This window comes from Anabrus simplex, chromosome 3 (assembly GCF_040414725.1).
Source record: "Anabrus simplex isolate iqAnaSimp1 chromosome 3, ASM4041472v1, whole genome shotgun sequence".
Taxonomy (NCBI): Eukaryota; Metazoa; Arthropoda; class Insecta; order Orthoptera; family Tettigoniidae; genus Anabrus; species Anabrus simplex.
In genome coordinates, this window is record NC_090267.1 from 357079948 (window position 1) to 357094703 (window position 14756).

At 37.7% G+C, this 14756-nt stretch overlaps 1 protein-coding gene across 1 annotated transcript in view; it reads left to right on the top strand.

Moving 5' to 3' along the window:
- Tmem131 (Transmembrane protein 131) overlaps positions 1–14503 on the top strand; it is a 504583-nt gene extending 490080 nt beyond the window's left edge. Inside the window, exons 24-25 of the mRNA XM_067143255.2 lie at positions 5838–6103; positions 13525–14503. Coding sequence (XP_066999356.2) covers positions 5838–6103; positions 13525–13614 — 356 coding nt within the window. The 3' untranslated portion in view covers positions 13615–14503. The remainder of the gene's footprint in view (positions 1–5837; positions 6104–13524) is intronic.
- Positions 14504–14756: the final 253 nt, after the last annotated feature.

Consider the following 14756-nt stretch of genomic DNA (forward strand, 5'->3'; position numbering starts at 1 on the left):
AACTGTGAAGTCATCTTCGAATACTTTGACAAATTTCTAAATTGTGAAAAATCAGTTATTCCCATCAGAAACCACAAATTAACATGGATCGCGATGAGATCAAACACCACATAGGGAGACTAAGAACCTATAAGACCTCTGGTGAAGACTCCATCATAGCAGAACTATGGAAATATGCCCTATAAGAAGCAACAGATGTATAAGACCATCATTGACATATGGGAGAAAGAACAACTTTCAGAGGACTGGAAAGTAGCTTTAATCCACCTTTTACGTAATAAAGGAAATATCAGAGATGGAAATAACTATCGTGGTAACTCATTATTCCCAGTAGTGCACAAGATTCTATCATTATTAAGGCTTGGAAGTTCATGCCCTAAAAAACTAAGAAATATGCATGCAAATATGCTCTTAAAAAATTGAAAATATGCCAATAAATATGCACTATTAAAATGAAAAAATGGCAGTAGACAAGTCAGGTTAGTATTGATAATAATAAACTTACATTTATTCGTTGGAGGTTGAAGCAGAAATGGTCCCGCTGTCAATGCTGAGTGACAAATTGCAGTTCACAACCATCACTTTGCACACATTTTCAACCAAAAAACATCATCTCTTGTCTCGCAAAACACTTTTGTAACCTGAAAAACTTCTTTCCACATCACAAGATGTTATTGGGGCATATTTAAATGATGATAACTGCTCCACAGAAAGAGGCAAATCGATCTACCAATGGGAAAGAATTGCATACTGTCTCAGCAATGGGATTAAGAGCATCTGCCAAACAAGTAATATGAAGTAAGTTAGGAAAAATGCCTTTCAGTGTTTGTCCAGATTTTAACATATAAGTACCTGCATCGGTAACAAATAAAAGTAGCCGGTCGTATTTGATACCAGATGGCCATAATAATTTCAATGAGTCCATCACACACTGCGTTATAGTTACATTGATAGTGGCCAGCAATTAACACATATTAAGAAGATATGGTATCGTCTTTTGTTCCTTATTTAAGGCGCCCACAATTACATTAGCAATAAATTGGCCCTCGGAATCAGTGGTTTTATTAATAGACAGCCACACAAACTGATCCGCTAATTCAACTTGTAAATTTGACAATACGTTTTTGTAACAATGTCCTATGTAAGTCTTACGCAATGTACTTGCTTGAGGCACATGTTGTCGAGTGTATTTTGCAAGAAAATGTTTTAATGTGGGGTTATTAATTCTATACAAGGGAATATCAGCAGCCAAAAATGCTTGGCACAAGTTGTAAGAAAATTCCGTAATCTTACTTCCTACTTTCTGAACAGGCTCTTTATTTGCGAGTTTGCTTGTTAAATTCTCCATATGTTTTGCTGTGTTTGTGTGTTGAACTATTTGAAATCTTTTCTCACTGTCTATAGTTTTCTCACACACTCCACAGAACAGTACCCTATTATCTGTAGATATTAAGTCACCTGAAGTTTTTCTGTAAATTAGTTCATGTACAACTCGAGGTTGCTCTTATTTTCAGCACTTAAAGAACTTTTTAATGGACACTTTATATGCGAAACATAGTTTGGTCACAACCAGTTCACAACATCGTTACATGACTCAATGGACAGCCAGTTGACTGCTAAAGTGCTAAGCACAAAACGCAAGGGTAGATGATGAAACAGGGGATTCACTGCGTGACATCATAACTCCTCAGCACATAACAAGTTGCATCGTCATGCGCAACATTACTGCCAACATCAACCAGATGAAAAACTGATTAAAAATACTGTGAAACCATTAAAATGATTAAAATGTGCCATATAGGTGCTAAAATATTAAAATATAATGCATTTATCAAAATCACTAAAATATACAGTTATATGCACCACAAAAGTATGTTCAAATGACTGAAAATTCCATAATTCATGCACATAATATATAAGCATACATTTTAACCCCTAAGAAAAAACGTACAAAATGCATTAACTTCCGAGCCCTAATCATTATCCATCCTAGAATGACTAGAACAGCAAGTGGAGTGCTCACTTGGAGAATACCAAGTAGGCTTTCGCGAAGGCTGATCAGCAGCAGAGCAGATCCACAATCTTAAAACGATAATAAGATATCATATGTTGAGAGGCTGAACATATGTGTAGACTTCAGAAAGGCATACGACTCCACTGATCGCGATGTGTTGTGCTTCAAATAATTGCTGAAGTGCGAGTCAACAAAAAAACTGCTAGCGGTAATATGAACAACCCTGACTAATACCATCTCCGAAGTAAAATTCCAAGGATGCTTCTCTGTACTATTAAAACGGGTGTTAGGCAGGAAGATGGACTCTCACCACTCTCGTTCAGCTGCACACTGGAGAAAGTAGTACAGGAATGGTGTCAGATAATACAAGATAGAAACATGTTCAGACCTTTAAGGATTGGGACAAAGAATGACAGAGTGAAAATCGACCACTTAGCTTGTGTGGATGATATAGCAATAATGACAGAAAATTTTGAAACTGTAATTGAAGAAATTAATGTGCTGAAAGAAGTAGCTGAACAAACAGCTTGTGGATATCCTTTGAAAAGACAGAAGTAATGTCAAACATCAAAGACAACACAGCTCAACTAACCACCAGGTATGGAACAGTAAACCGTGTGCATAAGTTTGTATTTAAACTTGGTGAGTGGATCCAATCAAATGGACTAGATAGAGGCCTTAACAGCCAGAAAAAAAAAAAAAAAAAAAAAAAGAGAGAGAAAAAATACCAATGGAGGTAGCTTTCCAAACTAACATATGTAACAAAAGGTGCTTTTCTGTAAATACCAGAATGAATTATTACAACACTGTCATTGGGCCAATATCTCTATGTGTCAGGATGTCTTATCCTCTCTTGGAAATTTGCGCTTGCAAAGTTAGAGCAAAAGGAGAGAAAAATTCTCCACAACATACTTGACCCAAACTACAAAAACTGGATCAGAATAAGACAAGAAACCTCCTCTGAGATAAAGAAGATCATGGACACGATGCACAAATGCTGAGCTCACTTCTACAGTCACGTATGGCAAATGGACGACTTTCAATGGGCAGAACGCATTTTTAACAGTTTTGACTCAAAACCATAAACAATTCCCTGGTACGTTAACGTCAAGATATACCTCAAAGAAATGGGTCTACGACTAAATGACGTACACAAACAAGACGTTTTCAAAACAAGCATCATATTTGGGACTTTCCAGAATGAGAAATGGAGAGCTGGTGCCAAGTGGTCGGATGAACGCCGTGCTCTACACACCAATCTAATCAAAACCTACTGGACCAATTGAAAATTGAATAAATGCCAGAATGTATACTGAAACTTATCATGGTCCCTAGTTGGCTGATTAGCAAATAATAATAATGGCATGTGGCTCCCAGGTAAGCCTGATGCAGGTCTTTCGAGTTGACACTCTACTGGTGAACTGCGAAGCTGTGAGCATGGGGCACTGCCTAAGATGAATTCTAATATTGAATATGGCGAAAGCACGTAGTCCCTCAGCCAGAGGCCTTGAACCAGAGGCCAGCATTTAGCCATGGAGACAGACACTGTAGGCATTAATACAATTAATTTAGAGTAACAAAGGATGTATTTGAATTGATTTTATTATTTCTGGAATTAAGAATAGTTGTTTTGAGTGTCTTCGCCATATAAATTTGCAGATCTGGATGAAATGTGAGAGTCACAAAAGGTATGAATGAAAACTGAGCCCATCGGCCAATTCGTACTGTTTCATTTCTGTTACCGACTGCATTTGAATTATGACATTGTTACAAGATGGATAGCGGGAAGTGGATGTCGCAACTCATGTTGGAGCAAGTCAGAGTGATGTCTTCAGAGTTTGGAAAAAGTTCTGGGAGACATAGACAGTAGCTGATCGACAACAGATGGGATGCCTATGCAAAACAGCTTGCAGGGAGGATTGGTATTTGTTCTTTTCACTATATTACTGCTACCTTGTTTCACCAGCATGTTTGGAGGGCCACCAGATTGAATTCGTAAGATCAGACCGTGCTAAATTCACTGCATGCTGAAAGACTGATATCAAGGAGGTCTGTAACAGACCTCTTCTCAGAGCAAACAACAGGACAGCTTGTATGAGATGGGTAACAAATCATAGCCCATGGCATCAGGAACAGTGGAAGTGTGCATTCTTTCCTGATGAGATCACCATAAGTTTGCACCCATACAACAGGAACTTTAATGTCTGGGGACAATCTGGTGAGAGATGGAAACGGCCCTTCATTGTGGAGTTCCATCATCGGCAGCAGGGGTTTCCATAATGTTTTGGGGTGCAGGGCTCGATCATATTTATTCAACGTATGCCTTTAATACCTATTCTGGGGAATGACTGGTCTGGTATACACAGACAACATTCTACAACCTGTAGATATAGAATTTGCTGCCACTTTGGGCGAGGGCTTTACACTAGTAGATGATAATGCTCATGCCAATTGAGCCAAAGTGAATGGTTGGCCAGTGTATTTTGCAGTCATGAACGGTGTTGAACATGCATGGTATGAAGTGAACAGAGCAACTGCCCACCACCCTAACCCTCATACTAACATTCAAGTAAACTGACTGAAGCTGCTGTCCAAGAGTGGGATAGTCTGACTTAAAAAAAAAAAAAAAAAAAGTTGGATTCTTTGGTGCCGAGTATGTCCCGTCGTGTTCAAGCATGCCTCAGGTCCAAGGTGACTATACACTGTATTGATCTGCCACACAATGAACAATAATTTTACCGAGCTTGATAGCTGCAGTCGCTTAAGTGCGGCCAGTATTCGGGAGATAGTAGGTTCGAACCCCACTGTCGGCAGCCCTGAAAATGGTTTTCCGTGGTTTCCCATTTTCACACCAGGCAAATGCTGGGGCTGTACCTTAATTAAGGCCACGGCCGCTTCCTTCCCACTCCTAGCCCTTTCCTGTCCCATCGTCGCCGTAAGACCTATCTGTAATAATAATAATAATAACTTAAATGTTTCCACCTTTTCAATACAATATATTCACAAAATTACAAAATTATACGGTACTAGTTTCGACCCATCTAGGGGTCATCATCAGCCGTATTGGAGCAAAGATCATTTGTGGCGAAATCCTAAGACAATATTATTAACTATTACCATAACATCTCATTTCACTTGTTATTCTTTAATATTGTCTTAGGATTTCGCCACAAATGATCTTTGCTCCAATACGGCTGATGATGACCCCTAGATGGGTCGAAACTAGTACCGTATAATTTTGTAATTTTGTGAATATATTGTATTGAAAAGGTGGAAACATTTAAGTTATTATTATTATTATTACTTATATATTGTTCAATACGGACCAAAAACATGAAATTCATAACCATCAAAGACCTATCTGTGTCGGTGCGACGTAAAACAACTAGCAAAAAAAAAAAAAAAACAATTTTGTGTTAAAAAATTCCTCATTACCAACTTTGCACTTTTGTTGCTTTTGCATAGCTGACTGCATGCTGTTTTTCTTTGTATATAACCTTCATAATATGATGTATGTATGTACGTACATACATTCACATACCAAAATAAACTAAACCAGAACACTCAAAACTTTCTTGTGCACTGTATCAGAGTTAGTGCCTTTTGTGACTCATATATTTCATCCAGATCTGCAAGTTTATATAGTGAAGACATCATTTCATTTAAAATGCTAAAACTACATGTACGATATTGGAATAGCCTAATTTTCAGGTTACTAAGCAAATTCTCTGAGAATTAGGTATGATTTACTGTTGTTATAAGATAATTTTTTGGGCATTTTTTTTTTTTTAATGTGTAATAAATGGGTTCCACGTGTTCTCAGAAAACTGGCCTGGTGTGGATTCGTTATGGGAGCCCTTGTACACCCCTGCAGTGGATGACACTTTATTCAATCCGAGTCTTAGGGAAGATGTTTCCAGTGATACTGGTTCTGTTTGGGGATCTCTCATGGGGTCTGTCTGGTCGTCATCTACGTGGTCGAATGCTCCTGGCCCTGTTGCTCCACCTCTCAGCCCTACAGCAGTTCCCATCGTGTCCAGTACTACTGCAACTGAAAATGCAACTGAAGAGGATTCTGTTGATATTGATGTAAGTCTGAAGTATGAGTCATTGCTTCTTTATGACTAGGGACAATTTTTATTTCTCTCTCTCTATATATATATACTGTATATACAGTACATGTAATTTAAGTTTGAAGTCACTTCATTTTGTATCATGTATGTTAATCTCCAGAATTGAAAAAATGGATTTTTATATTTTGTACACTTTTATATATCAAGTTCTTCCATAGATATCGTTACAGACTTCTTAGACTAATAATACCAAGAACTTTGCAGTAGGAGAAAGCTATATTTCTGAAAGATTCTTCCACACTTATTGTCAACTTCAAATGCTATGAAAAAGTGCATTTTTCTCATTTAGTCATAGAATGGAGGAAAGGAAAGAAACCTTGTTGCTATGATCATACTTCATAGGGTAAGAAAATTAATACACGAGATTTTCGACTAGGAAACTAACCTAAAAATAATAATATATCAATAGAATATTGGATGAATCTGCTGTCAATTTCAGATGTTGTACAAAGAATGTACTAGCTGTGTACAAATTGGGGAAGGTCGATCATTATGGTTTGAGGCCAAGAGTGGAGTTCAGCAAGGAAGTGCACTGTTCCCACTACTGTTCATCACTGTTACATACCTGCCAACTTTTACGGTTTGTCCGTAAAATTTACGGAAATCGCAGCATTTTTACGGTTTTATAGATGGACGGTGTTATTTTACGACTTCGCGGACAAAAATTTGAAACGTTAACATTAGATAATCGCTCCACTTCCGTACAATCGATTGTTTGCGTGGGTCGAAGCACGCTCGGTCTTGGTAAGACCGACAACAATATATCGTAGTCTGTCTTGGTTGAAGGCAAGTCCATGATAGTCGATAACTCATTCTTTGATATGATTGGCTGTTTTAATCGTGTGATGTTTGTGTTGTTGGAATTGAATTTAAAGCCAGGATAACAGTTCTTCCGTGTGAATCTTAGGTGTCGGTAGGCTCTGCTCCACAAATTCTTTGTTCCGCTCTGTTCGTTGGATTGTCAAGTGAAATGTCTGAGAGTTATAGGCTAGTCTTTACCTTTTCTTAACCATTTTTATACAAACTATTATGATGCTCCGTTCGCTTGTGATTTAACCTATATTCTTTGACCACTTGATTGTTGTTCTTTGGTGGCCTTTTGAGGTTATGACATATTTTAATGAAGGGTTCCAGGTTTTGTGTTATAACTTCGTGCTTTGCAGTTTCCTGTATTCGTTGGACTAATCACACTAGTTCCAATGACTGGGTATACCGCTATTAGTGAAGCCCCTTAAATTACAAAGAAGAAAAATTACATTCATTCCACGTGTGTATGTTTTTTTACCATGTGCACATTCTTCATTCACGAGGTTGGCGTGTTCATTTAATCTTTTAAGGCTTTGTGTGCTTTGCCATGTGTTTGTTATAATTTTATGTGACGTTCAGTGATCGATGTTTGAATGGATATAGAGACATTTTTTTCTCGGACATTTTCATACGCTATATTCCTATTATAGGTTATCATGAATAAATCAAACAAGAAACAGTACTTTCAGACATTTAAAGAATCATATTCTGTTGATTTTCCGTGCATACTAAAATCAAGAAAGGGAGAAAAATTTGCCTTTTGTACGGTATGTGGGTGTGATATTAATATTGCACATAGTGGAAGAAACGATTTACGTAATCATGTGAAGTGCGGTAAGCACGTAAGTTACGTTAAATCGAAGGAAGATAACAAGAAAACCAACACCTTTTTTGCCAAGTCTGGAAACGTCGACAGTGACGTAATTAGGGTTGAGTGTCTGTTTACTTCCTTTCTGGTGGAACACAATGTGCCTTTAAATGCGGCTGATCATGCTGGGGCTTTATTTAAGAAGATGTTTCCCACATCAGAAGTTGCAAAGAAATACAGTTGTGGTCGCACAAAAACAGCATGCATTGTAAATAAAATGGCAAAAAATGCATCATCTGAAGTTGTTAAGTGCCTTCAGAATGGACCATTTTCTTTGGCAACAGATGGAAGCAATGATATGAATGCCAAGTTGTATCCTATTGTTGTTACATTCTACGATATTTCGCGGGAAAAAGTAGTGAGCACTGTGCTATTCATACCAGCGTTAGAGGGTGACTCAACAGGGCGAAACATAGGTAACCTGATGTTATCACAGCTGAATTCTCATAACATACCAATTGAAAACTGTGTGGCTTTCTGCTCCGACAATGCTCCTGTTATGATAGGACACAAAAATGGAGTTTCAGCAGTTCTGAAGGAAGTTCAACCAGGTATTGCTGTCATTGGTTGCATTTGCCACCTGATTAATCTAGCAGCTGAAAAAGGTGCTGGAAGATTACCACTGTGGATGAGATCCTTGTTGATATATTTTATTTCTTAGAGAAGAGTGTCAAAAGGAAAGAACGCCTTCAGAAATTTCAAAACATGCACAATAAAGAGGCAAAGAAAATTCTGAAACATGTATGTACTAGGTGCTTATCTTTAGGCAGATGTTTGGATAGACTACTTGATCAGTGGGATCCGCTTCTTTCTTTCTTCAAGGAGGAAGTAATATTATGTAGTACCCAAAACATTTCCACAAGCTTGACATCTTTCAAAATACCTAGAGTTGAACAAAGTGGATCCAAAGAGTATCAGAAGAAGATAATTCTTGATTCTGCTACTACACATGCCCCTAAAAGAATAGCATATTCTTCCAAATGTGACAAACCCATCCTAAAAAGCAAGACTTCTGCTACAACACATGAGGAAAAATTGTTTATGTTCCTATCCTCAAACTTGAACAAGGGCTTTTGCACTTTCCTTCATGTGACTATTCCTGTATTTGACAAATTCAATGTTGCCCTTCAGACTTCTTCCCCACAAGTTCATTTTTTATTAGAACTTCTAATGGATTTGCTAAAGCAGTTGTTCACCAAGTTTGTTAAGCCCAAAATTGCCAAAAGCTCCTCATTGCTGGAAGTTGAGTACAACTTGATTCAAAATCAAAGAAGTGATGATGAGTTAGTTATTGGCATTCAGACTTCGAACATAGTGAATGATCTCCAAGGTACAGATAAATCTCTTTTCAACGGTGAGAAACTACTTTTGTACTGCCTGTGACTACATCATCAACAAGTTTCCACTCAAGAATGTTGTGTTAAAGCATGCTCAAGTTGCTAGGTTAGACAGAATTGAAGATGCACAGTTTTCTTCCATTCGTTTTTTCTTGGAAAAATTTCCTATCATGTTATGCAAGGAAGAGAATGAAACTACAGATGAGGTGGTGAATGAGCTTCAGAGGCAGTTCACAGCTCTTCAGGTAAATGACACTTGGTTGCAAATCAAGATGCTGTAAGTGATTCCAGTTGGGCACAAATATCAAGAATTTGTGGAGCCGATGGTCTTCTTAAGTATAACCGAATTTCTAGGGTAATGCTCTCTATTCTCACCATACCCCATAGCAATGCAGAATGTGAACGTGTTTTCAGCCTTGTTAAGAAAAATAGAACAGAGTTCAGGTCATCCATGTCCAATGAATCTCTGGAGTCTATTTCTATTTTGAAGACCAGGAGTTCTGGTCCCTGTTATGACAAAATATTTTCTCAAGACTTTTTGCAGGAAGCTAAAAAGGCCACAATTATGACTTTAAAGTCGAACTAGCGTGTGATTTGCAGTGTGTATTATATTTTTTCTTGCCAGTATTACGTTAAACAAGTTTTATTGTGTAAAGCCTTTTTCGATTATCACGTATCTGCTTAATTTATCGAGGATGTCCTCTTATGTATGCTCCAAACTAATATTCAACACGCCTGCTGCTGTTTAACATGGATTTCTTCTTGATTGTTATTTTCCATCTACAAATCATTGGCCTATGATGTAAGTAGATTTGATTTCATTGAAATATTCTGTTTAAAGCATGAATTATTGTATTTTGTAGCCCAGAAGTATTATTATTTTCGCCAAGCCGAGGTATGTCGAAAATCTTAGATTTTTTGTCGTGCATGAGTTTTACTGATAGCCCTTTTCAAAAGTTGGCAGGTATGCTGTTATGGACAATATAATGAAGAACATCAAGAAAAAGTTAGGTGAACTAAATGCAGTAGCCTATGCTGATAATATCATGATTTGGGGTGAAACAGAAGAGGAAGTACAGATCAGACTCAACGTATGGAAATCCCAGTTCCAGGAATATAATCTCAACATCAGTGAGATCAAGACAGTGGTGATGGCAGTCAACAGAGAAGGGCATCCAGCAAGTGTAAAACTAGGAGACCACCAGCTAGAGAGTGTGGATAGTTTTCTTTACCTTGGAAGTGTAATCTCCAGTGATAATTTGGTCAGAAAGGAAATTACAAACAGAGTGCAAAAGGGATCAGAATTCTACCAGCAAGTAAGAACACTTTTATGGGACGACATGATTCCAAAACTGGCCAAACAGCTGTTTCATACCAATATTGACCTATGGTATTGAAGCGTGCACCCTCACGAAAAGAGATTCATCAAAACTGCAAGCAGCAGAGATGAAATTTCTTAGATCCACCTTCCAGAAGAACAAGATGGACAGGTTAAGAAGTGAGGAGGTGAGGAAAGAAGCCGGAATAAAGACATCCCTATTAGACCGAATCGGCACTTCCAGACTATGGTGGTATGGGCATGTGATGAGGATGGAGCCTACAAGAACAGCCAGAATAAATTTGGAAAGACAGGTGGAGGGGAAAAGACCTGCAGGAAGACCTAAAACCCGATGGATTGACATGATCAAGGTTGATCTAGTTACCAGAGGATGGACATTGGATAATGTTCTCCGTGACACGTTGTATATGGACAGGAAGAAGTGGAAGAGGCTCATTAACAGTACCCTGGAAACTGGAACTGTACTGAATCATCTTTATATGTAAAAGAAGGCAAGACACAAGATTTCACTGCTAATTGTTCGTGAAATATCCCATTTTTATTGGCAGTCCTACAGAATCTTTGCTCTAGTACAATAGAATATATCTATTTTATCAAAGTTTAGCACTTTATCATATATCTCTAGCCAGGGGAAGTTGTTGGCTTTGTTTTGTGAGCAAACAATGAAGTGTGGTTTGTTTATTGCACTGGTCGTAATTTTTTAACCTGCTCTTCAAGCATCTATTGTTGTAACGTTGTATTGTACCCCTTTCAATCACATGTGTTTGTAAGATGTTTCTGTTATTATTGTAACAAACTTTCTGGAGTAAACATGATGTTTCAAAAGCTGTTTCTTTGGTGAAAAATGGTCACACATGCATTACATTGCAGAAGTGTTGAAAACTACACCACCTACGATTTCCAGAACCTTTAAAAGGTACAGGGAAAGTGAAGGCTATTCAAAGAGGCAAGGATCAGGCCCATGAAGAGCAATATAGGCAAGAAGTGATCACTTAATATGGCCTCCCGTCACACTACTGCAGTTGAAGCATAAAATCCACTCTACCAAATTTGAGGGGTCATTGGTAGGATGTTAGTGAGAGAACTATCTGAAGAAGACTGAAAGAAACCAGTCTTCAATCCAGAAGACCCGCTAAAGGCCCAGAACTCACTAAACAGTATTATGCAGCTTGACTGCATTTTGCAAGAAAACATCGTGACTGGACAGTACAACAATGGGAGCAAATGCTGTTCATTGTTCAGTCATAATTTGGCCTGTGACAACCTGACGGTAGAGGAAAAGGTTTGGAGAAGGCCTGGGGAAGGGTATTCCCTGTGCACATCCTCATCTAGGACACCTTCCCAGGGTGGTTTTCTGATGGTGTGGGCAGGAATCAATATGATTGCAAGAACAGATTTGGTCTTTGTGGAGCATGGGAGCCTTACAGTACATCAGTATGTGAAGGAAATCCTTCTGGAGCATGTTGTGTCTTTCAGTCTACTTATTGGTGATGGTTTCACGTGAATGCAAGACAGTGCACACCCCTATGTTGCGAGGTGTGTGCAACAGTTCTGGGGTGAAACAGAGATTCATGTTATGGTTTGGTCTACTCGAAGCCCCAATTTGAATCCTATTGAGCATCTATCAGACCAGGTGGGGAGAGAAGGATTCATCAGCACTATGTAGACACCCTCTAAGACCTACGTCTGGATGAATGGTAGATGATTCCTCGAGAGGACATTGCAGAATTAATTTGGTGCATGCCTGAAAGGTTGAATGCAGTGATCGGTGCTGGAGGAGGTAATACATGCTTCTGAGGATGAGGAAAGAAGTCCATGAGTGAAGTGTAGAAAACATAAACAAAAGTGAATTAACTTCATGATTATCATCATCATCATCATCATTTCCAGTTTCCAGCTTCCCGGGTCGGGCTGTGAATCAAGGACCTCCATCGCTGCCTGTCTCTCCACCACTCTTCTCCTTTCTTTAAGTACATCTTCTGGTTTTCCTCCCCTCTTCTTGCTGTGTAGATGGTTCAAAATTGGCACCAATGATAATTTTTAAGAGAAAAACTGTGCCCGAAGATAAAATTCCACAAGGTATTGGATGGACGGATGGACGGACGGACAATTTGTGGTCATTCTGGCGAGGGCCTCACAAGCCATTTTCAGCTACTGGATGTCTCAATTAACAAACCATTTGAGGTTTCAATGCATGAAGAGTGGGCAAAATGGATGGCTGCACCTTATCACGATCTAACACCAACAGGACGAATGAGGAGACCATCCGATGAATTAGTCTGTGAATGGGTGAAAACATCATGGGAGTTAGTGAGAAAGGAAATTGTCATCAAGTCATTTAAGAAATGCAGTATTAGTAATGCCCATGATGGTAACAAAAGCAATATGCTGTTTGAAGAATCAGAAAGTGAAACTGTGATTTCAGAAAACAGTGTTACGAGTGACGAATGCAAGTGTGAATTGCGATTTGTAACAGTGACAATACTGCACTACTTACTGGTAATTTGTGTTTGTATACAAATTAAATTATTTCTGTAAAATTTTGTTTGAAAATACAGTGAAATTATATTTTTCCGTAAATTTTCATCAAAATGTCAGAGTGCATCTAATGATCCGCAGCATTTTATGATCTGAAACAGCTGTGAGCTTGAATTCAGGATAGAGTGGGTTTGAACCCCACTGTCAGCAGCCCTGAAGGTGGTTTTCCGTTGTTTCCCATCTTCACATTAATTAAGGCCACAGCCGCTTCCCTCTCACTCCTAATCTTTTCCTATCCCATTGTCGCCCTAAGACCTATCTGTGTCAGTGCGACGTAAAGCAACTTATAAAAATAAAAAGTCAAAGGAAAACATCCACCTGTTTTAAGATGTATTTTATGGCATGTGTCCCAGGAAGTTACTCTTTCTTTGCTGTTTGTTGATGTTACCTGTTTTTTGCCTTTTATTTTGTGATTTATTATGTTATAAGTTTAGGATAAGCACTTTGTCGAGTATTGCATCTAATACACATGTGAATTTATTTTTTAGCGCGGTCTCGGATTTGACCCATTCAGCTCTCTAAATACCATCTGGTTTCCAGCAAATTCAGATACCTGGAAAGCTTCAGCAAACAAGTGAACTTACGTCAATATTGGCCACATTTTGAACTCCAGCTGAGCCCAACTTTTCTCTGTTGCAATTTAAATGTTTTTTCCTGTTCCTACCAGCTTGTGGCACTTTCAGCTCAGTTATATCAGTTGTATAGCTCTTATCATCTTGTGTGAAATTAATGGCAATGATTAATGTTTTGCTGTCTTTTACTGTGTGTGTATATCATTCAAGCCAGAGAGGCAAGCATTGTCCATTTCAGAAGAAAACAATTTTTATTAACATATTTTGAGTGGTTTTGAATTTTGGTTTGATTTTTGAATTATTAATCCTTTTTAAAAGTTATTTTTATGCAGGTTTGATTGAAACTTTTTCAAACACAGGTGAGATATTTTGATATGATGTTCAAAAATCATGTTTTTAATCACTGGATGATAACCAAATACCACAAAAATGGCTATTTAGAATATTTAGAAGGGCTCTTGAGAGGCACATGAAAAGTATTTTTAATTTCCTTTTTTCTAAGTTACCCATACCACAAAATAATTTCAAGCAAATTATTTGCATATCCAACGATTATTTTCATTGTGATTTTATTATTTTATGTATTAAGGTTGAAGTAACAGTACATGTGGTTGTGCATCACCTGATATATACATATAAATATATATACATAATTTATTTTTTTAATTTTATTTGTAAAAGTTACTACTGAATGTACTGTAATCAGTTTGCTAACTTAAATGTTTCAAATTGTGTTCAATATATGTCACCAAAGAATGTACAAAATAAGTTTGTTCCATGATTATCGACTGCTTTACAACAGTACCCTGTCAGCAGGCACATCAATAAGATGACGCGCCAATTCTGTTGCTAAAGAAAAATAATGGAAAGAATAAAAACATTTATATATAAAGAATTTTGTGATATTAAATAGTTACTTCAAGAAATCCCTCTACCTCTACAGTAATTCATATTATCTCCCTACTATAAAAGTAAGACATTCCTCTGTCTCCTTTGTTCCTCTGACTGCATAGGAAATGGTATCTCTAACTGTACAGTTCTTGGTATGTGATTCTCAGACCATTTTCCTTTGAACAGTCAGTACTACAAAGGGTAGAAATATATAATTATACAGCTGTATTTTTATTACAGATTGTATTTTATTTTTG